Source organism: Sus scrofa, chromosome 14 (genome assembly GCF_054392235.1).
Source record: "Sus scrofa isolate SSC_HxYL_T2T_F1_AM1 chromosome 14, Sscrofa_HxYL_maternal_Yorkshire_Landrace_v2.0, whole genome shotgun sequence".
NCBI lineage: Eukaryota > Metazoa > Chordata > Mammalia > Artiodactyla > Suidae > Sus > Sus scrofa.
Window position 1 is genome coordinate 20,945,265 of NC_139396.1, and position 21,390 is coordinate 20,966,654.

Genomic DNA, 21,390 nt, shown 5'->3' on the forward strand with positions numbered 1-21,390 from the left:
AAGAGACATGACAACTAAATGCAATGTGCGTTCTTAGATGGAGTCCTGGACTGGGTGAAAATAGCTATGGAGGACATTACTGGGACACTTGATGAGGTGTGGATATGGGCTATGGGTTAGGCAGTAGTGTTCTATCAGTGTTACAGTTCCAGATTTGATCCTTGTGCTCTGGATACGTAAGAAAATGTCGTTGTTCCTAGGAAAGATACTCTTACATAGTTAAGGTCTCAAATGGTTTAGGGAAGAAAAAAAAAAACAGAGATTTGTAGGAATGTTCTGTCCTATTCTTAGACACTTTTTATTAGTTTAAAATCACATAAACTCTTTTAAAATGAATAGAAAAAGGAAATGCTGGAGTTCCTGTCATGGCTCAGTGGTTAACGAACCTGACTAGCATCCATGAGGATGAAGGTTCGATCCCTGGCCTCGCTCAGTGGGTTAAGGATCTGGCGATGCCGTGAGCTGTGGTGTAGGTCGCAGAATTGGCTCAGATCCTGAGTTGCTGTGGCTCTGGTGTAGGCCGGCAGCTACAGCTCCAACTGGACCCCAGCCTGGAAACCTCCATATGCCACCAGTGTGGCCCTAAAAAGACCAAAAAAAAAAAAAAAAAAGGAAATGCTATATTTAGCCTAATTGAAGATGCAACTGATTGCAAAAGGAATCGTATGTCCCACAAATAAAAAAAACCAAAAAACAAAAAACTTTTGACACAATATTTTATCACTTAGAATTTTTCTTTTATACTTTCAGAGAACTTTTTTTAGACATATTAACACATAGATTTTTTTATATATATTACTCTTCTGCATATGTAAAAAGAAATAGGTAAGTGAAATAAATAAACTAAAATATTCCTCCAACCTCTTTGCACTGTGATTTCAACACTTCTGAATCACGTTCTGATTCAGTTGTTGGTATCTGTGCATTTCTATGCAATCTCATCTTCTGAGCCATCAAGAATGTAAGTGAGACAGCAGTTTTTAAAAGAACGCTCCATGACTATTGCAGTATTTTCTTCCAAGCCACTGAAGCTTATTACTGGCCTTTCCAAAACGGGTTGAGGGAAGGATTTTGGCCAACAATGAAGACTTGCGTTGCCTTGACTGGTTGGTGGACTTATCATTGAGGATAAAGCTGTCTACCTGAGATGTCCTCAGCAATGGCAGCAAACACACAACTGTGTTTAAAAAATTAAAATATTTAACACTGTCAGGTTTGTGGGTAGGAGGTTACACTGCTTCTATACACTCCTATTTTGTACCAATATGCACACATTAATTTTTTGGTGTTATTTTTATACTCAGAAAAAAGAATAGGAGTTCCCATCATGGCTCAGTGGAATCTGACCAGTATCCAAATGAGGATAAAGGTTCGATCCCTGGCCTCCCTCAGTGGGTTAAGGACTCAGCATTGCTGTGAGCTGTGGTCGAAGACAAGCTGAGATCCCATGTTGCTATGGCTGTGGCATAGGCCATTGGCTATAGCTCCAATTTGACCTCTAGCCTGGGAACCTCCATATGCAGTGGGTGCAGCCCTAAAAAAAAAAAAAAAAAATACATCTTGATCCACCAAGTAAAGTTGTTTCATGAAAATGTTACGCCTGATTATTATCTGGGCATTCCCCATTTCCCAAGGCACAATATTCTCCACCTGTTAGTTCAGGTCTAAGAAGCGTCTCTGATGTGAAATGCATTAACTGACCAAGTAATTATTAATCAAAGTCTATGAAGTAGAAGGAAAAGCCAGTCATCAGGGGTCTTAGAGGTTAAGAGGGTTCTCTTCTCTAGGGAAGAGAAGAAACCACAGTGCATTGATTCTACAATGCACATTGCTTTCATATTTTAACATTTCTGAAATTTCCGTGGGCCAGGCAGCAGTCATGATGTAGTTACCATTTCCTACACATATGCATCACAACTTGCAAAATGAGTATCTTTAGCTTGAAAGAAAATTTCGGAGACAATAGTGGAGCACAATTATAAAAGACAGATTTCTGGGAGTTCCCTTCATGGCCCAGCAGCAACAAATCCATCTAGGAACCATGAGGTTGCAGGTTTGACCCCTGGCCTCACTCAATGGGTTAAGGATCCAGCATTGCCGTGAGCTGTGATGTAGGTCGCAGACACAGCTCGGATCCCACGTTGCTGTGGCTGTGGCTCCGATTAGATCCCTAGCCTGGGAACCTCCATACGCTGCAGGTGCAGCTCTAAAAAGACATAAATAAATAAATAAATAACAGATTTCTTGAGATATAACTTCTGCAAAATTCACTCTATTTCGAAGTTCAGTTCTATGAGTTTTGAAAAGCATGTACAGTCATGTAATCACAACCAAATCAAGAGAATATTTCCACTATCCCTAAAAGGTTTCCCCCTTCCTCTTTTGTGGTCAATCCCCTCCCTCTACCTCCAGACTTTGGCAATTGGTGGTGTAACCTCTGCCTCTAATTTTACCTTTTCCGGAATGGCATACAAATGGAATCACATAGCATGAGTCTTTTGTGTCTGGCATCCTTCACTCAGTGCAGTGCTTTTGAGATTTATCTATACTAATGCATGTATCAAGATTTGGTTGAAAAGACCACTGGTAAGATAGAATCAGTAATCAAAAACTTGCCAAACAGAAAACCCCAGGATCAGATGGCTTTGCTAGTGAATTCTATAAAGTGTTTAAAGAAGAACTAATACTGATTCTTCCTAAAGTCTTCTGAAAAACAGGAGCAAAGGGGAAAAGTTGCAAACTCATTGCAAATGGGTCAGCATTGCTTAGATAACAAAACCAGACAAGGACAATACTAAAAAAGAAAGTACAGGCCAATATCCCTGATGAACATAGACGCAAAAATCCTCAGCAAAATACTAGCAAACCAAATTCAACAACCTTAAAAGGATCGTACACCATTATCAAGTGGGATTAATTCCAAAGATATAAGGATGGTTTGACATCTGAAAATCAATCAATGTGATACACCATTAACAAAATGAAGGATAAAAATTATAATGATTATATCAATAGATGCAGAAGAAGCATTCGACAAAATTCAATATTCAATCATGATTAAAAACTCTTAACAAACTGTGTATAGAGGGATCATACCTCAATATAACAAATGGCATGTGTCACAAGCCCACAGCCAGCATTGGATTTAATGGAGAAAACCTAAAAGCTTTTCTAAGATGCCCTTTCTTGCCACTGTTATACCACAAAGTACTGGAAGTTCTAACCGAGCAATTAGGCAATAAAAAGAAATAAAAGGCATCCAGACTGCAAAAGAAGAAGTAAAACTGTCTCTATTTGCAGATGTGTAGAAAACTCTAAAGACTCCAACAGAAAACTGTTAGAACTAATAAGCAAATTCAGTAAAGTTGCAAAAAACAAAATCAATACACAAAAATAAGTCATGTTTCTATGCACGGGCAATGGACTATCAGAAAGAAATTAAGGAAACAATTCTAGTCACAATTGCATCAAAAAGAAGAAAACACCTATGGATAAATTTAACCAAGACGGTGAAAGATCTGTACACTGAAAACTGTAAGACACTGATGAAAGAAACTGAAGACGACACAAATAAATGGAAAGACATTCCACGCTCTTGGAATTAATGAAGGAATTAGTATTATTAAATTATTTTTTCTCTCATTTTAGTATACTATTGACAGGTTGTTGTTGTTCTTTGCTTGTTTGTTGTCATTTGTCTTTTCAGGGCTGCACTCGCAGCATATGGAGGTTCCCAGGCTAGGGGTCCAATCAGAGCTACAGCTGCCGGCCTACACCACAGCCACAGCAATCACAGGATCCCAGCCGCATCTGCAACCTACACCACAGCTCATGGCAATGCTGGATCCTTAAGCTCCAACACCGGATCCTTAACCCTAAATTATTAATATTAAAATGTCCTTACTACCGAAAGCAATATACAGATACAATGTATCAAAATTCTAACAGCATTTCTCACAAAAACAGAACAATCCTAAACTTTATATGGAATCATGAAGTACCCTGAATAGCCAAAGAAATCTTAAGAAAGAACCAAGCTGGCATAACATTTCCTGTTTCAAAGCCATAGTAATGAAAATGGAACAGATAAAGAGCCCAGAAATGAACGCACTCATATATGGTCAATTAACTTAAAAAATCCAAGAATATACAATGGGAAAAGTATATTTTTTTCAATAAATAGTGTTGGGAAAAGTGGACAGCCACATGCAGAAGAATGAAACTGGACCATCTTAAATCATACACAAAAATCAATTCAAGTGCATTAAAAGCCTGAACATAAGACCTGAAACCAGAGCTCCTGTCATGGCAAAGTGGAAATGAATCTAACTAGGAACCATGAGGTTGCAGGTTCAATTCTGGCCTCACTCAGTGCGTTAACGATCTGGTGTTGCCTTGAGCTGTGGTATGGGTCACAGATGTGGCTTGGATCCTGCATTGCTACGGCTGTGGTGTAGGCAGGCAACTATAGCTCTGATTCGACCCCTAGGCTGGGAACCTCTCTATGCCGAGGGAGCAGCCCTAAAAAAAAAAGACCTGAAACAAAAAAAAAAATCTTCTAAAAGAAAAAAGGAAGAAAGTTTCTTACCATAGGTCTTGTCAATGATTTTTTGGGTTTGACACCAAAATAAAAAGTAACGAAAACAAAGTAAACAAGTAGAAATACATCAAACTAAAAAGTTTCTGCACAGCAAAGGAAATCATTAACAAAGTGAAAAGGCAACCTATGGAGAAAATATTTGCAAATCATCTCTCTGATAGAAGCTTAATATCCAAAATATAAATAGTGCTCATACAACTCAATAGCAAAAAAATGCAAGCAACATAATTAAAAATTAGGAATTTGTCCATTTTATCTGTTATTCAATTTGTTGATATAAAAATTTTTTTTTTTTTGTCTTTTTAGGGCCACACCCATGGCATATGGAAGTTCCCAGTCTAAGGGTCAAGTTTGAAGTTGTAGCTGCTGGCCTACACAACAGCCACAGCAACACCGGATTTGAGCCGCGTCTTCAACCTACACCACGGCTCATGGTAATGCCGGATCCTTAACCCACTGAGCGAGGCCAGGGATCAAACCTGTATTCAGGGATCAAACCTGGATGCTAGACAGATTTGAACTCCTAAAATTGTTCTTAATATTCCTTTTTTATCCTGGTAGTGTCTGTAGTATCTGTAGTAATGTCTTCTCCTTCATTCCTGTTATGGGAAATTCGAATTTCCTCTCTCTTTCTTTAATCAGTCTAAGTAGTAGTTTTAGTGCTTTTTATAAACTACCCTTCAGTTTCAAATATTTTTTCTATTTTTCTGATTCCAATTGTATTGATTTCTAATGTTGTCGAAGTAGCCTAAAGGGCAAAAAAACAAAACTTAGAAAAAACATGAATAGCAAGCTTCTGAGCCAAAAAAAAAAAAAAAAAAAATGATTCATTATATTCAGAGTCTGACTTAGAAGAAATTTTTAGGAATAGCTTTTTCATATTACTTATATTTTCCTTTTAACAAATGTACGAGTATTATAATGATATAAATCTGTATCTGAAAAAAACCTGAAATTGCTTTTTCAATATATGTAAACTGAATCTAAGTGATGTGAAAGCACTAGGTCATATTTTAGTAGGCAGTGCTTTTTTTTTTTTAAGTGGTTATAAAATAGTGAAGCACTTTTTACAGAAGTTCTGTTTTAGAGTAGATGAAATAGGGCCTGTGTCTTTAAAAGTCTAATACAATGTGCAATAAGGTAAAAGCCTCTGGAGTAATTCAGACAAAGTGGTCTTATAGCTCAGGCCAAAAGAAAATACTTCTTCTAGCTGAATATATGGCCTTGAGGTATGGCAATGGACCAGGGGTATGGGGCACTGTGGTTATGCAAAGGAGGTATAATAAGGATTTATAAGAAATATATTTGGAAAGCTATGCTGAGACAGGTTAAGTAGAACACTGAGTAATAAATTTTAATTTTTTCATTGTATTCTGCAGGTAATGGATAAGACAAGGAAGCTTAATGGGGAGTAAGATATTTCAGGCACATTAACCGATTAGCAAGTATAAAGGGAATTGAAGGAGAGAGAGACACTAGAAGAAAGGAGAGCAATTACTAGGAAGGCTTCCAAGGGAGAATGAACAGCATCGGTAATTGAACAGAGAGGAAAGATGAGACAAGACTGACTCCCTGGTTGCTACTTTGGGAGAATGTGTGGGTTGTAGTTATGACAAGCATTCAAGGAGATGTGAGCTGGACCCAACTATGGCAACAGAGGTGAGAATGGAAGGATGTAAACAGAACAGAGAGGCAGAGATAGGTTGCTTGGGACTTGGTGACTGGCTAAGTATCTCCCAGAAGACACAGGTTCAGTTACCTGCTAAAAATACAGGGCCCACAGTATAGCACAGGGAAATCTACTCAATACTGTGGAACAACCTACATGGAAAAAGAATCAGAAAAGGAATGGATGTATGTATATGTATAACTGATTCACTTTGCTGTACACCTGAAATAACACAACACTGTTAAGTCAACTATACTTCGATAAAAATTTTTAAAAGAATACAGGCCTGGGGATTTCCCATTGTGCCTCAGTGGAAACGAATCTTGACTAGCATCCGTGAGGACGCAGGTTCCATCCCTGGCCTCGCTCAGTGGGTTAAGGATCCAGCGTTGCCTAGCGCTGTGGTGCAGGTTGCAGACACGACTTGGATCCTGCGCTGCTGTGGCTATGATGTAGGCCAGCCACTGCAGCCCTGATTTGCCCCCTAGCCTGGGAACTCCCATATGCCTCCGGTATGGCCCTAAAAAGACAAAAAAAAAAAAAAAAAAAAAGAGGAATATACAGCTGGAATTAAGAGAAGGTCCAAAGGTACAGATACAGATTTATAGCTTATATACCTAAAAGTGTTATTTAAAGCAATGAGATTACTCACAAGGAGAGGATATAATAAAAATGAAAACAATCATTATTAATAATGATTAGCTAATAATCTATATTAGCTAACATATCTTGAGCTCTTCCAGGTACCAGACAGCACATTAAGTGCTTTTCAGATATTAACAGGATTTCTGCTCAACCCTATGAAGAAAATCATTATGATTCCCATTTTAAAGATGGGGAAACTGAGACACAAAGAATTTACTTGCACAAAGTCACACAACTGGAAAGTTGTTCAACCTAGCAGAAACCCAGATAGTTTGACTCTAGAACCTACAACCCGAGCTGCCCTCTGCAAGGACAGAGTTCCTTATGGAATGATTTATTTGGGGGTAAGTGAACTCAGAGAAAGAGACAGAAAAGGAGCAATCAGAGGGGTACATTCTTACACAAATGTTCTTCTGGCATGAGGATTATAAATATACACCATGCCAGATGGTCCTTAAGGAGAGTATGGAATAAATGCCACATATTCATCTTATGGATTCTATTTAAACCATTCTAAGCCACCAAGTCATGTATGCTCTCCATTTTTAAAATTTTTGGATGAGTGGGATCACTTGAAAAAAATAAATAGACTTATTTTCAAATCTGTGGTTTCATACAGGGTAGTTTGCAAATGGTTCAGGAGTTAAAAAATAGAACTCTGGAATATTGCTTCTCCAAGTGTGGTACCTGGACTGGCAGCATCAGCATCCCCCAAAAACCTGGTAGAAATGCAAATTCTCAGTCACTGCCCCAGACCTACTGAAACAGAAACTCTGGGGGTGGGGCCCAGCCATCTGTTGTTACAGGTTTCTCAGGTGATTTTGATGTATGTCCAAGTTTGAAAGCCAACGATCTAGAAAATGAGATGATATGTGTATGTGTATGAAATCTTTGGAGACCTTGTCCCAAGTCAGAACTCACCATGTGGCCTCTCTGTGCTCAGCCTGCTGGATTCCTCAAGCAATCCATACTACAGTGGAGCCCAGGTTAGGTGAGAAGTCCTCTCCATGTGGTATGATATGATAGAGAAGAGGCCAAAGATCCTTGGTTCCTATTTCTTTCATCCAGAGATATTAGCAGACCAACCTTGGGAATTGCCCTGGCATCGCCCCAACCCACTGCAGCAGAATCTCCACGGGAAGGCAACACGGTAATTGACAAGTGTCCTGTTTCCTCTGCCTTCACGTTATAAAGTGACGTGCCTTTACCAACACAAAGTTTCACCAGGAGGCAGAACCAGTTGCCAAAGAAGTAAAAAAAAAATAAACAAATTCTGAGGCCCTGCAAAGTCCTTGACAAATTCTGCTTAAACTCTTACGTAGTGCATCTAACCCTTTCTCCACATTTCAATACATCTGAACTTATCCAAGCCACCCGCCCTCCCTGGCCACATAGCTTTCAAGATCCCAGGTCATCTATGCAGCCAACCCACTGTCCAAGTCCATGCCAGGCCTGCGCCCACCAGTTGGCTGAATGGTAGGAAGATCTCCCCAGCCGGGTTCCCAGGAACAAGTCCCATGGTTGGAAGTTTTCACGGCCATGGGCAATAGATGCCCTCCCTGGGAGAGACAGCGACCTGCTGTGCCTGCTCTCCACAGCCAGCCTGCCAGACAATGAGGATGATTGATTTCCTCACAAAGTGCTTGACATGAAAGGCAAAACGAGGAAGTAAAATAATGACTTTCTTCCAGTTGGGGAAAAAAAAACACAAGAATCAGACTGATTAATTGCAATGGTCAAGACAAGAAAAGGAAGATGACTCCCTTGAAGCTCTAAGGGAGGCAAATGGCATCAAGCTTTCCCCCCAGCCCCCTCCACCCTGCCTAGCCCATGCTATCCCGCCCCACACCCCCTCAGCCTGTCCCATTTCACAGCCCCCCACCCAGCCCACCCTCCCGCCTCTATCTGTCCTCTCTCCCCCAGTAGCATCCTTCCCATTCCACCTCTCCCCATGCTAACCCATCCTATCACTCCAAGCCCATTCAAGAGGCAAGAGCCTCACAGTTTCTACAAACTACTCATGTGAAATATTTCGAAAAACATTAATAAAAGTGTTTCTATTACTGAGTGAAATTCAGTGAAGAGTTGCCAAAGAACAAGATGAATGAAGCCAGTAGAACGGGTGGGAGCATGGTCTTTGCAGAGCCCACTGTATCCCCAACTGATCCTCTTCTAATGATGTGTACCTGCCCCATTCATCCGAGTTACTGCAAGCATCTCACTTGCTTCGTGCCCTGCTCCAGGCCAGCACACCACTGTGGCCAGAAAAGGAGTTTTGTACTTCACAGGGAATGCCCATCTCCCAGTGGGCCCTCTGCTCATGCGTGTCTGGGGCTTGCCTGCAGTCCTGCCTTCCCAAAGGATGCCACCCTCTTACTCTAGCAACAAGTGGCTCTTGACTCTGGATTCAGACTTGCTCTGGTTCCCGTCTTGACTTTGCCCCTCCCTGGCTCTGTGGTCTAACTGTTGGTTTTTTGTTTTTGTTTTTGTTTTCTTCTTAGGATCACAGCGGCGGTATATGGAAGTTCCCAGGCTAGGGGTTGAATTAGAGCTATAGCTGCTGGCCTAAACCACAGACACAGCAATGCAGGATCCAAGCTACATCTGCAAACTACACTGAAGCTTGTGGCAATGCTGGATACTTAACCCCCTGAGCGAGGCCAGGGATCAAACCAACATTTGCACAGAGACAACGTGAGGTCCTTAACCCACTGAGCCACACTGGGAACTCCTTCAGATAGTTTCTATAAACATTCCTTTTTTTTTTTTTTTTTGCCTTTTGGGGCTGCACTAGTGCCACATGTTAGTTCTCAGGCTAGGGGTCTAATTGGAGCTACAGCTGCTGGCCTATACCACGGCCACGGTAACATGAGATCCGAGCCGCATCTATGACCTACACACAGCAATGTCAGATCCTTAACCCAGTGAGCGAGGCCAGGGATTGAACCCGAATCTTCATGGATACTAGTTAGGTTTGTTACCACTGAGCCACAAAAGGAACTCCAGGTTTTTTTAAACATTCTGATCCTCAATTTCCTCATCACCACAATGTACACAATGCACCCCCCAGGGAGCCTGAAAGAATACCCCACATGCTCTCATCGCAATCTAAACTTATTATGATAAATGACACAGGAAACCATAAAGAAACCAAAAAGACAATTTACAGAATGGGAGAAAACAGTTTCAAATAATGCTACTAGAAGGCTTAATCTCTAAATATAAAATATAGAAACAACTTATACAACTCAACAGCAAAAAAGCCAACAACCCAATTGAAAAATGGGCAAAAGACCTTAATAGACATTTCTCCAAAGATATGCAGATGGCCAACAGGCTTATGAAAAAATGCTCAACATCCCTGATTATTAGAGAAATGCAACCGAAACTACTATGGGGTACCATCTCACACCTGTCAGAATGGCCATCATTAATAAGCCCACAAACAAAAAATGCTGCAGAGGGTGTGGAGAAAAGGGAACCCTCCTGCACTGTTGGTGGGAATGTAAATTGGTACAACCACTATGGAAAACAGTATGGAGGTACCTCAGAAAACTAAATATAGAAAAACCATATGACCCAGCAATACCACTTTTGGGCATATATCCAGACAAAACTTTCCTTGAAGAGGACATATGCAGGGAGTTCCCATCGTGGCTCAGTTGTTAACGAATCCGACTAGGAACCATGAGGTTGTGGGTTCGATCCCTGGCCTTGCTCAGTGGGTTAAGGATTCGGTGTTGCCGTGAGCTATGGTGTAGGCTTCAGACGCAGCTCGGATCCTGCGTTGCTGTAGCTCTGGCGTAGGCCAGCGGCTACAGCTCTGATTCTACTCCTAGCCTTGGAACCTCCATTTGCCACGGGAGCAGCCCAAGAAAATGGCAAAAAGACAAAAAAAAAAAAAAAAAAAAAAAGAAGAAGAAGAAGATATGGCATATATACACACTGGAAGAAGACTCAGCCATAAAAAGGAACAAAATAATGCCTTTTGCAGCAACATGGATAGAACCAGAGACTCTCATACTAAGTGAAGTAAGTCAGAAAGAGAAAGATAAACACCATATGATATCACTTACATCTAGAATCTAATATATGGCACAAAGGAACAGAAAAGAAACTCATAGACTTGGAGAACAGACTTGTGGTTGCTGAGGGGGAGAGGGAGGGAGTGGGATGGACTGAGAATCTGGGGTTAATAGATGCAAACTATTGCCTTTGAAATAGATAAGCAACGAGCTCCTGCTGTACAGCACTGGAAACTATATCTTGTCACTTATGATGGAGCATGATGGAGGATAATATGAGAAAAAGAATGTATATATGTATGAATGACTGGGTCACTTTGCTGTACAGTAGAAAACTGACAGAATACTGTAAATGAGCTATAATGGAAAATATAAAAGCTATTTATTAAAAAATAAATATAAATAAATTTGTTATGCCAAACAATATGAAACTGCTGACATATGATGATTGTCCACTACAAAAATGACAAGTTCATGTGGTTCACCTTAACACCCTTCTTCTGTACATGTCTGTGTGTTTCTTTTCTCTCCCTATAGTGGAAGGTTAGCTTTTGTTTAGTGCTCTCTGTCTCTAATATCTAAACAGTGCCTGTACATGGTACATGATCAATAAAAATCTGTTGAATGAATAAATGACATGCTTAGAGCAACATAATAAGTATTCAATACTAAGGTTGTTGCTCTCATGACGTTATTATTATTATTAGCAACAGCAGCAATAATTGGCAAAGCAGGAAGATAGATAATATCGGCTTAAGAAAAAATTAATGCCACGTTACCAAATAGTTTATCCTTTTCAGTAGCTTCAGTTTGTTGCATCAAACCAATGTTTCTTGTCAGCTGGAAAAACCACCTCGAATGGAATTGGTTGATATTGACAATGAGAATACTAAAAATCAGTAGCTGGTAATATCTATAGGAATTTGGAAAGACTGAACTGCAGAATGAAATCCATGCTAAAAACCCTATCCAGATTTGCTGAACACTCACTCTGTGTCAGGTGCAGCCCCAGCACTTTGTAGGTCTCAGTTCTCAACAGTCCTGCTTGTAGGGGTTCCAGCCCTATTGCACGGGCGAGGAACCAACCCTGAGAGGTAACCAGAGACTGGATGCTCCTATCTGCTGAGAGGTAATTCTGGGGGGTTACCCAGGGACCGCCTTCCTCACCTGCCAGGTTAGGAGCCCCACCTATGTAACTACAGCTCTGCTCTGTGGGTCAGAAGACTGCTGTCCAAGAACTGGCCAGGACCACTACTCAGCGGGGCCCATGAGAAAAACCTGATTCAGAGAGACAGGCCCAGGAGTAGGGGTTGGTGCTGTAAGCCTTCAGCCAGAGCTATTGTCTCGCAGACCACAGCCCACTCTTCTCCATGTATGTCCCCATAAACATGGTCACGCTGGGGAGTTCCCTTTGTGTTTCAGCAGGTTACAAACCCATCTAGTATCCATGAGGAGGAGGTGGGTTTGATCCCTGGCCTCACTCACTGGGTTAAGGATCCAGCATTGCCATGAGCTGTGGTGTAGGTCGCAAATGCAGCATTGCTGTGGCTGTGGTATAAGCCAACAGCTGTAACTCTGATTCAACCCCTAGCCTGGGAACTTCCATATGCCACGGGTGTGGTCCTGAAAAGCAAAAAAAAAAAAAAAAAGAAAAAACCTTGGCCCCACTGCCTCCAGGGCCAAGTGTGGCTTTGCCAGCACCCTCAGCCCCCTCCCGCCCTCTGCTCCCTGCAACACCCTCCCCAGCGGGCTTCTCACACTAAGTCTCAGGGGACAGATTAAGGCACATGGACATGCAGGTCTGGTCAAGGCAATGGCCTTGAGCACCTTTCCTGTACACAGCCTGTGCCAGATGTTTCCAGAATTAATGTTTCATTTAATCCTCACAAAGTGGGTGAATGTATCAGTGTGTACTGGCCTGCAGCTATGGAAGAGAAATCAAGGCCTATTGAAAAGCAGACACACATGTCCCTTGCCCCCAGGGCCCTCATGGGATCCTAAAGGCAGCTGGGCTCAGGCCAACCTCAGATGGGGTCCTAGTTCCTTCACTGCATCCTGACTCAGCCTCCCACCCTTTGGTGGGCATTAGAATTACTGCTCAGGGGCAGCTGAGACTGAGTCCCTCCTGGGGCCCAAGGGGGAGCAATTGCCTCAGTTTTATGCTTCATCCGGGTCTACCATGTGGTGGGGGAGAAATGCACCCTGGGGTTAAAGGCTCCCTCCCCCAGGAAGTCCTCCCAGATTCACCCAGGCCCTGGGGAACCTTCTGCCCCACTTCTGTGGTCCTTTTCACATGCTTGCTGACACCTGTCCCCCCTGCCTCGTGATTTAGGGTCTCTCTCTCTATTCGAGGTTTCTTGGGTAGCTATGATCCACACAGCCCCGCTGGCACATTCTCACACGCAAATGATGGGAAGGAGGCGCAGGGGCACAAAATTATTCTGGTTGGTGTTAAACCCCGAGTAACGATGTAGAAGTGAAGCGGAAGGACTCAGCCTGCTTCATCCAAAGCCCGGATGCGTTTGCACGCAGGCAAGCTGGTGTTTTCAAAAAGAATTCTAAACTGAGAAAACACTAACTCCCTCCCTGCCAGGCCTCGCCCCCCTGGGGGTGGAAGGCTTCGAGAGGCTCAGCCTGCGAAACGTGTTCAGAACAAGTAAATTTAGAATGAGCCACTGAGGCTAAAATCGCAAGTTAGCCATCCCGCGCTACCCAGTACGCAGAGATGGGTGGGCAGGCAGGCTGTTCACACCCGCTGCTCTCCTTTCTAATTCTGAGCGTCAACCAGCCTCGGGGAAGATTTTTACAGATTTGCTCCTTTTCCTGGCATGTTGAACTTAAATCGACATTAGAGGTGTTTATTTTGTAGTGGAAAGGGAATTCTGGAATATCCTAACCGAGGAGTCTAATGAAAGAGATCAGATCCGTTGCAACACGAAGGCACCTGAGCAAAAGTCAGCCTCATGTACCATGTCACCCGTCACCTGCCAGGTGTCAAGTGTCACCTGCCAGGTGTCAAGTTTGCAGAGTAACACGGCCAATACAATGGATGTGCAAAGGGCCCTTCCAACTTCTTCCTCTGGGCTTGCCAACTGAGAAAGCCGCAGAACCAAAGTCCTGGCCTTTGGGTGCAGTGTATGGAGTCGTGTGCCATCGTCCAAGAGGAAACACTAACCCCAAAGCTGAACAGAAGATGTTCCGGACCCCCCTCCCCCACAGTTTGCATCTCTGTGCCAGCCGGGGGAGTGCCACCAGGCCACACCCCTTTCCCTGGACCCTGCGCAGTTATCCCAGAAGCAGAGGTGTCTTACCTGCCCTTCTTCCTCTGCGTCCATCTCCGCCGCAGCCCCTCACGGCCTGAACGCTGCCCTGAGATGGGAAAGCCTCTGCAAACGACACAAATACCTTGTTAGTAAACGTGGCCTTTCCCCAGCGCACATCCTCTGCGCTGTTCTAATTCCCATGAACATGGTGATGAAACAGTCACGTGACACCGATGTTTGAAGCAAGGTGGTGAAGGGTTGCAGTGGACTTGGTGTGAGGGGAGGAGGTCAGGACGCCCGGCCCGCAGCCTGGTCAGCCCTTCTCTTGCAGGAAGTCCAACGAGGGCCCACGGTGCCGGGAGAGGGGAAATGGCCCGTAGCCAGGATGGAAGCCCAAGGATGAAGAGGTCAGAGACTTGGTGAAGCTCAGGGATTGCGTGGGGCAATGTTTACCTTGGCCTTTTCCTCGCTTCCTTTCTTCCACTCTTCCGTTCTTCCTTTTCCTCTTTCTTTATTTCCTTCTTTTTTTTTTTTTTGGAGAACATTTAGAGAGTGTTGGAAGCCAGAGGTAACTGGAGAAGCAAGCCTTCCAGGTCAGCTTGGAAAAAGGAGGGTGGCTGGGGTGCAGAAGACGCCCTAAGCCCATCTGGCTTGCCCTCCTCCAGGCTGAAGGTGGATCCCTCCATGCAGCAGATGGGCAAGCCGAGCCCCCTTCTCACTGCCTCAGGAGCATCCGTGACTCAGAATGACTCGTCCCTGGGCTCCTGTCTCCCTCAGGCCACCCAAGCATGCTGCCTATTTTGTTCAAACTCACAGCCCCATAGCTCTCACAGTGCCCAGCACTGTCGGACCAATTCCATGTGGCCACACCCCACCTTCTAGCCAAAGTCCCCACATAAAACATTGGACAGCAAAGACCCCAGAATCACCGTGTTCAGTCTCACCCACCAGCTGACAGCTGATTCTGTAGCCATTTACACATTTACATTCTTGGCCTCCTTTGGCCCATGGTAACATGAGAAGGTAGTGGCCAGGGGCCCTGAACTTCAAACAAGCACTGGCATCAGCGGTAAGTCTCCAGAGACTCCATCATAGGTTGAATAAGACCAAAGGGGAGGAGTTCCCGTTGTGGCTCAGTGGTTTTCGAACCTGACTTGTATCCCTGAGGATGTGGGTTCCATCCCTGGCCTTGTTCAGTGGTTTAAAGGATCCAGCATTGCCATGAGCTATGGTATCGGTTGCAGATGTGGCTCAGATCCCGTGTTGCTGTGGCTGTGGGGTAGCTAATTCAAACCCTAACCTGGGAACTTCCATATGCTGCAGGTGCAGCTCTAAAAATACAAAAAAAAAAAAAAATAAGTAAATAAAAGAACAAAAGGGAATAATTCCCCAAGGAAGGATGGTCTCCTTTCACAAATTTTGAGTTTGCTTTTAAACCAAAGGGATTTTATACCTATTCCCAAGGAATTTTCAAAATCCCAGTTCTGGAGTAGACCCCTCTATCATGCAGGTACAAAATGGAACGTTGAGGAGTAGTCACCAGGTCTGGGCCAAACCAGCATCTTCAGGGCCCAGTGAAACCAGGACAACTTTAAAATAAGGGCAATGACAAACCTAAACTAGATTCAACTGTTTGCTATCTACAGTTTGGAAAAAGCATGTTGTGATAGGCCCTGGGCAACGTTTTCTACATTTGCAGAAGCTCATCCAGGAAGTGCAGCAAAGCCTGGACACTGAGTTCACATGTCTATGCGAGCCTGAGTGGAAAGCAAACGCAGTGATTATCAGATGAATCCAGGCAGGGCAGGAGATCGGTTGGGGTCATTTAGAACCAAAAATAACACATCAGATGTTTGCACTTACTGTGGGAGAAGGACCATCTTGATGAGTGCTCTGGGTTTTACTGTGTATATTTTTATAGACTTCCATGCCCTAATAATGGCTTAAGGCAATTTCCAATAACAGGTAAAACTTAACGCGATAAATCAAATAAAAATTAGCAGACGGGGGGGAGTACTTGCCGTGGCTCAGGGGTTAGCGAACTCAGCTAGCATCCATGAGGACGCGGGTTTGATCCCTGGCCTTGCTCAGTGGGTTAAGGATCTGGCATTGCCGTGAGCTGTGGTGTAGGTGGAAAACACGGCTCGGTCCCACGTTGCTGTGATCTGGCATAGGCCGGTGGCTACAGCTCCAATTAGACCCCTAGCCTGAGAACCTCCATATGCCATGGGTGCAGCCCTAAAAAAAGACAAAAAAAAAAAAAATCAGCAGATGAGGAAATCAAAAAAAGGAAGGCCATGCTAGTCCTGTGGCCACGGGCACATGGGAGCTTCCTGTCACGGCAGGGCAGCTGGATGGGCCGCTCTCCAAGCATCATCAGGTGGAGAGCAGGCTCTCCCCAGGGGCCATCCCACATGATGAGGGACGTCCCTCTCTGATGGGAAGTACAGCAACTTAGTTCATCCCATCCCCCAAGACGAGGTGAGAGAAGTCGCAGGAAAGGATGTCTCAGGGAGCCTTGGGGCATGGTCCCCACAGGAAGAGAGGTCAGTCAGTGGAGCAGTGGCCATCCGTGCTGTGCCACAGTAACTTTGTGTGGAGCCCCAGTGGTCTAACTCAGCTGCAAGGAAGGGTCTCCTCCCTGCTTGGGGACCCCATGTTCCTCAGGGGGACACCAAGCGGAGACCCTCCCTCACGGTCCTCGGGGACTGATCAGCCTGATGTGGAATCCCTGTGGGAAGAATGGGTCCCCATGTGAGTTTCCGGGACTGTGAGTGGGCACTGGTGATCAGAGAGGGAGCAGAGGGCAGTCCCCACAAGCTCTGAGCTTCGGTGGTGGGATTCCTGCCTGGCCCTTAGTAGTGCCGCATGGTCAAGGAGCTGGAGGGTAGGAGCTCAAGGGATTCGGCCTCTATAAGGCCGTGCAGGTATAGCGACCAGGCGCACAGTGGGAGACTAGTTCTTCTGCAGAAGCTTTTTCTTCCGGCGTGCATCCCCGGCCCCTGGGCAGACTTTCACAAATACTGAGTCTCTCGGCTTCTCTATGAACTCCACCAGCAGGCTGACCCAGGGAAGTAGCTGCTGCCAAGGCCACGATCCACTCGCCCTCAACGGCCCTCATGCTTGCAAACACTCACCACTTCTTTGCACACTAGGTCTTGGCGCCCGCTGCGTGGAAGTTGAGCTGGAACAACAAACGCTTAAACAGAGCTGCCTCTTAGCCATGCCCTATCCTGTGGGCATCAGATGTAGAAGCTGTTCTACTTCCTACCATAATCGCTGAGGTGGGAACTGGCAGAGCTGGGCTCCACATACAGGCCATCTGTCCCACGCGGCGGCTGCCGATTAGTGTGGCTGAGTCACCAAGCTCCTCTGCCCAGAGTGTTAAAAGTGCAAGGCCTTTCACAGTCACCGACAAACCTATGCGTACCATCAATGGCAGCTCCTGCTCCCAGGTGGTTTTTAAAGCTACCTATTAGTAAGAGGTCAGTAATTCACCAGTGATGCTGTTGCAAGCACCACAATCCATCTGAACCCAGACATAGGAACAACATAAAACTAAACTGAGCCCAACAAAAGGACACCTGATTTGGCTGTCAGAGCCTCTAAACGACACTTCCATCCAAAACTTAAAATAGTGGAACAGGTGAGTAGGGACTGGTTATTTGCTTACAAATACATATATATACAAAAGCCATGGCTAAGACGTTTTTAAAACAAGTTTTCTAGGGCCTAATGGCACTTAAACCCAACATTAGATTTCTGTACAACTTTTCAAGAATACCTTTCGTATATAAAGTAAACCACGGTGATAGAGTTTAATCACAGTCCTATTGAACACTCAGCCACCACGTAGGCCTTGAAATGTGCCACATCTATTGGACACCCGCTGGGCACTCTTGTCCTGGGTGCAAAGGTTTCTTTCTGGTACCGGTTTATCAAATTGTTTCCTGCAAGTGGTCTCCAGATATTAACTAAAATGAGAAACACGTCACAAGATAAAAAATGACCCAAGAGACAGAAAGCATCCTAGAGAAAAGCAAACATCACTTTCAACAAGTGTGATAAACCCAAGGCCAGGCTGGTATAACCGAAATACAACACCCATTTTCCTAACACAAAGAATGGTCCTCCACTAGGCCCATTACACTACTGCGCCTTTTCGAAAATCTAAATGAGATTGGATGTCTGATCCACAGCTTTCTTCTTCTTTTTTTTTTTTTGTACTAATATTTTTATTTAATCTAGTACATCTAAGATATCGTCACTTCAATGCACACCAAAAATAAAAATTATTAAGAAGATATTTTGCATTCTTCTTCTTTTCTTTTCTTCACAGCTTTCTTCTACTACTACTATTATCACATCTGCCCTTGGGGTTTCTACCCCAAAGAGTGCCCAACCTTCATTCAAGGGAGCATGGGAATTACTCACCTGCCCCCAGCCCACCTCCCCTCCCTTGGAACAAGGCTTGATCTGTGCCCCCAGAAGGCCTCTCAGTCATTTGCATCTTTCTCCCCAAACCAGGAGCCTAGCAAAGCAGGACAGTTCACATGGGCCATCATGCCACATGTGCAGAGTCAACATTAAAGACTCAGTAAATACACCAGCAGAATTAAAATGACATAAAATCATCTTATAAGTTCCAGTATCTATAAAAGGAATTCAGTAGAAACGGTTGACAAATCTCTTTAAAAACAACCATCACCATGGAGTTCCCGTTGTAGCTCATCAAAAACGAATCTGGGAGTTCCCGTCATGGCTCAGAGGAAACAAATCTGACTAGCATCCAAGAGGACACAGGTTCGATCCCTGGCCTCGCTCAGTGGGTTAAGGATCCAGTGTGGCCGTGAGCTGTGGTGTATGTCACAGACACAGCTCGGATCCCTCGTTGCTGTGGCTCTGGTGTAGGCCAGCGGCTACAGCTCCAGTTGGACCCCTAGTCTAGGAACCTCCATATGCCACGTGTGTCGCCCTAAAAAGAAAAAAAGAAGAAAAAAACCATCACCATACACAAGTATTGTAAATCAACTATACTCCAATTTTTAAAAAGAAGTTAGGAGTTCCCATCGTGGCTCAGTGGGTTAAGAACCCAACTTAGTCTCCATGAGGATGCAGGTTTGATCCCTGGTCTTGCTCAGTGGGTTAAGGATCTGGCATTGCTGTGAGCTGTGGTGTAGGTCGTAGCCACGGCTCAGATCCCGCATTGCTGTGGCTGTGCCCATAGGCCAGCAGCTGCAGCTCCAATTTAACCCCTAACCCAGGAACTTCCATATGCCACAGGTGTGGCTGTAAAAGAAGAAAAAAAAAAGTTAAAAAAAATACCCACCACCACCACCCATAAGGTGACCAGTGTGTCACAGGTCCCCGTACTCCTAGGCCCGTGGCACCTGCCCACACGCCTGGGATGAATGAACGATCAAGTAAACATTTAAACTTTTCCTTCAAGTGCACATCAAGACAGCATTCTTTTGCCTTGGCAATTTCCATAAATCACTTCCTACAAATACATGGAGATGGATGCTTCCCTTGGTGTAGATTACTGCTGTTGGCATGTTCCTGCTATGTGTGTCTTGAGCTGCTTTAGAGAGAAGAAGAATATCAACTCTTTTCCATTTTTTTTATTTTTTTATGGCCGCGCCAGCAGCATATGGAAGTTCCCAGGCCAGAGAGTGAATCCAAGCCGCAGCTGCAACTTAGGCCACAGCTCCAGCAAAGCCAGATCCTTTAACTCACTGCACCACGCCGGGGATCAAACTGGCAGCTCTTCAGCGATTTGAGCCACTCGTTGCAGTCGGATTCTTGACCACCTGCCACAGCAGAAACTGTGGACATCGACTCTTTTTTTTTTTTTTTCCTTTTTTAAGACTTATGAGCTACTTCATTTTCAAGCCTAAGAATGAACTTGTGAACATCAGCTTTTTTGAACATGAATTTCTCCAATGGGGAAGAAGAAGTATCATTGTGGTGCTTAAAATTATAGAATTAAGGTACGTACGCTATTTATCAATTAATTACTACAAATGATTACTTTCTAAAGCTCAATCTTTAGTCTTTGGCCTGCTAATCCAAAGGTATACAATAGAGATATATGAATGAAATTCAAATGAGGGATTTTCTGGGGTCACTGTTTAGATTAAGCAATTCCACCACTGCAGAAGCAACATAAGTTCATTGCTCATGGAAATGTAGCTATTTCACAAACCCAGTCCTAGCTTTCTGCTTCTCTTCTTCATGATGACTTGAAATTGGTATTTTTCTAAAGGTATAAGCTCTATTAGGCCATGAATTTTATAGAAACAATGCTTTAATACAGAGCTGGCCCTCAAGAAGTTTAGAATCTAGTTTGATGGTGGAGAATATATAAACCTGTTCAGCATCACTGATGCCTCTGAAGAACTGGTCTGCCTTCTAAATTATTACTCCCATTAAGAGTTCTCCTTTCGGAGTTCCCATCGTGGCTCAGTGGTTAATGAATCCGACTAGGAACCATGAGGTTTCGGGTTTGATCCCTGGCCTCGCTCAGTGGGCTAAGGATCCGGCGTTGCCGTGAGCTGTGGTGTAGGTCATAGACGTGGCTTGGATCCTGCATTGCTGTGGCTCTAGAGTACACCAGCAGCTACAGCTCCAATTGGACCCCTAGCCTGGGAACCTCCGTATGGCCGCGGGTGCAGCCCTAGAAAATACAAAAAGACAAAAAAAAAAAAAAAGAGTTCTCCTTTCAATTCTATGCATTTTATTCTCTGTATATACTGTTGGAAATACTCTCTTGACATGTTTGTTTTCTTTTTAAAAAGAAATAACACAGTTCAGTAGATTTGCAAACATCAATCTGGTATTAGAGTTTCATTTACTTAAGAAACAAACACTCCATTTGTCTGCAGCTTAATTACATCAAGAACTTAGAAATGGGGAGAGTCCTCAGGGGGCCGATGTCAACAGCACATGTCACAAACATGGATGAACACTTGGAAGACTTGAGAGAGAGGGCCCTAACCTCCAGTCACTGTTCACCAGCTCTCAAACGGGCAGATCTTCCCTCTGGAAATGTCTAGCTGTTCACCTCTGAAAGCAAAATCACAGGAGTCCACTGAAGAGGGCTTACCTGGTAATCTGTGTTCTTGTACTGAAGTCAAGTGACCTCATGGAGCGTAGAACTTCAATGCACCCCAAGTACTGCAAGGGGAG

The 21,390-nt window shown here is 44.1% G+C and overlaps 1 protein-coding gene and 1 long non-coding RNA gene across 4 annotated transcripts in view; both read right to left on the minus strand.

The window, feature by feature from the left end:
* The window catches only part of LOC110256887 (uncharacterized), a 29,872-nt gene extending 15,084 nt beyond the window's left edge, over window positions 1–14,788 (minus strand). The window contains exons 1-2 of the long non-coding RNA XR_014826381.1: window positions 14,656–14,788; window positions 14,251–14,325 (exon numbers count right to left, since the gene is read on the minus strand). This is a non-coding gene — a long non-coding RNA (uncharacterized LOC110256887). The remainder of the gene's footprint in view (window positions 1–14,250; window positions 14,326–14,655) is intronic.
* SHC3 (SHC adaptor protein 3) overlaps window positions 1–21,390 on the minus strand; it is a 163,367-nt gene that overhangs the window by 107,023 nt on the left and 34,954 nt on the right. For all 3 annotated transcript variants that reach the window (XR_014826380.1, XM_084994537.1, XM_084994535.1), the window contains exon 2: window positions 21,308–21,378. Coding sequence is in view for 2 of the 3 variants with exons in the window: in XM_084994537.1 (XP_084850663.1) it covers window positions 21,308–21,378 (71 nt within the window). In the remaining variant the exon portion in view is untranslated. The remainder of the gene's footprint in view (window positions 1–21,307; window positions 21,379–21,390) is intronic.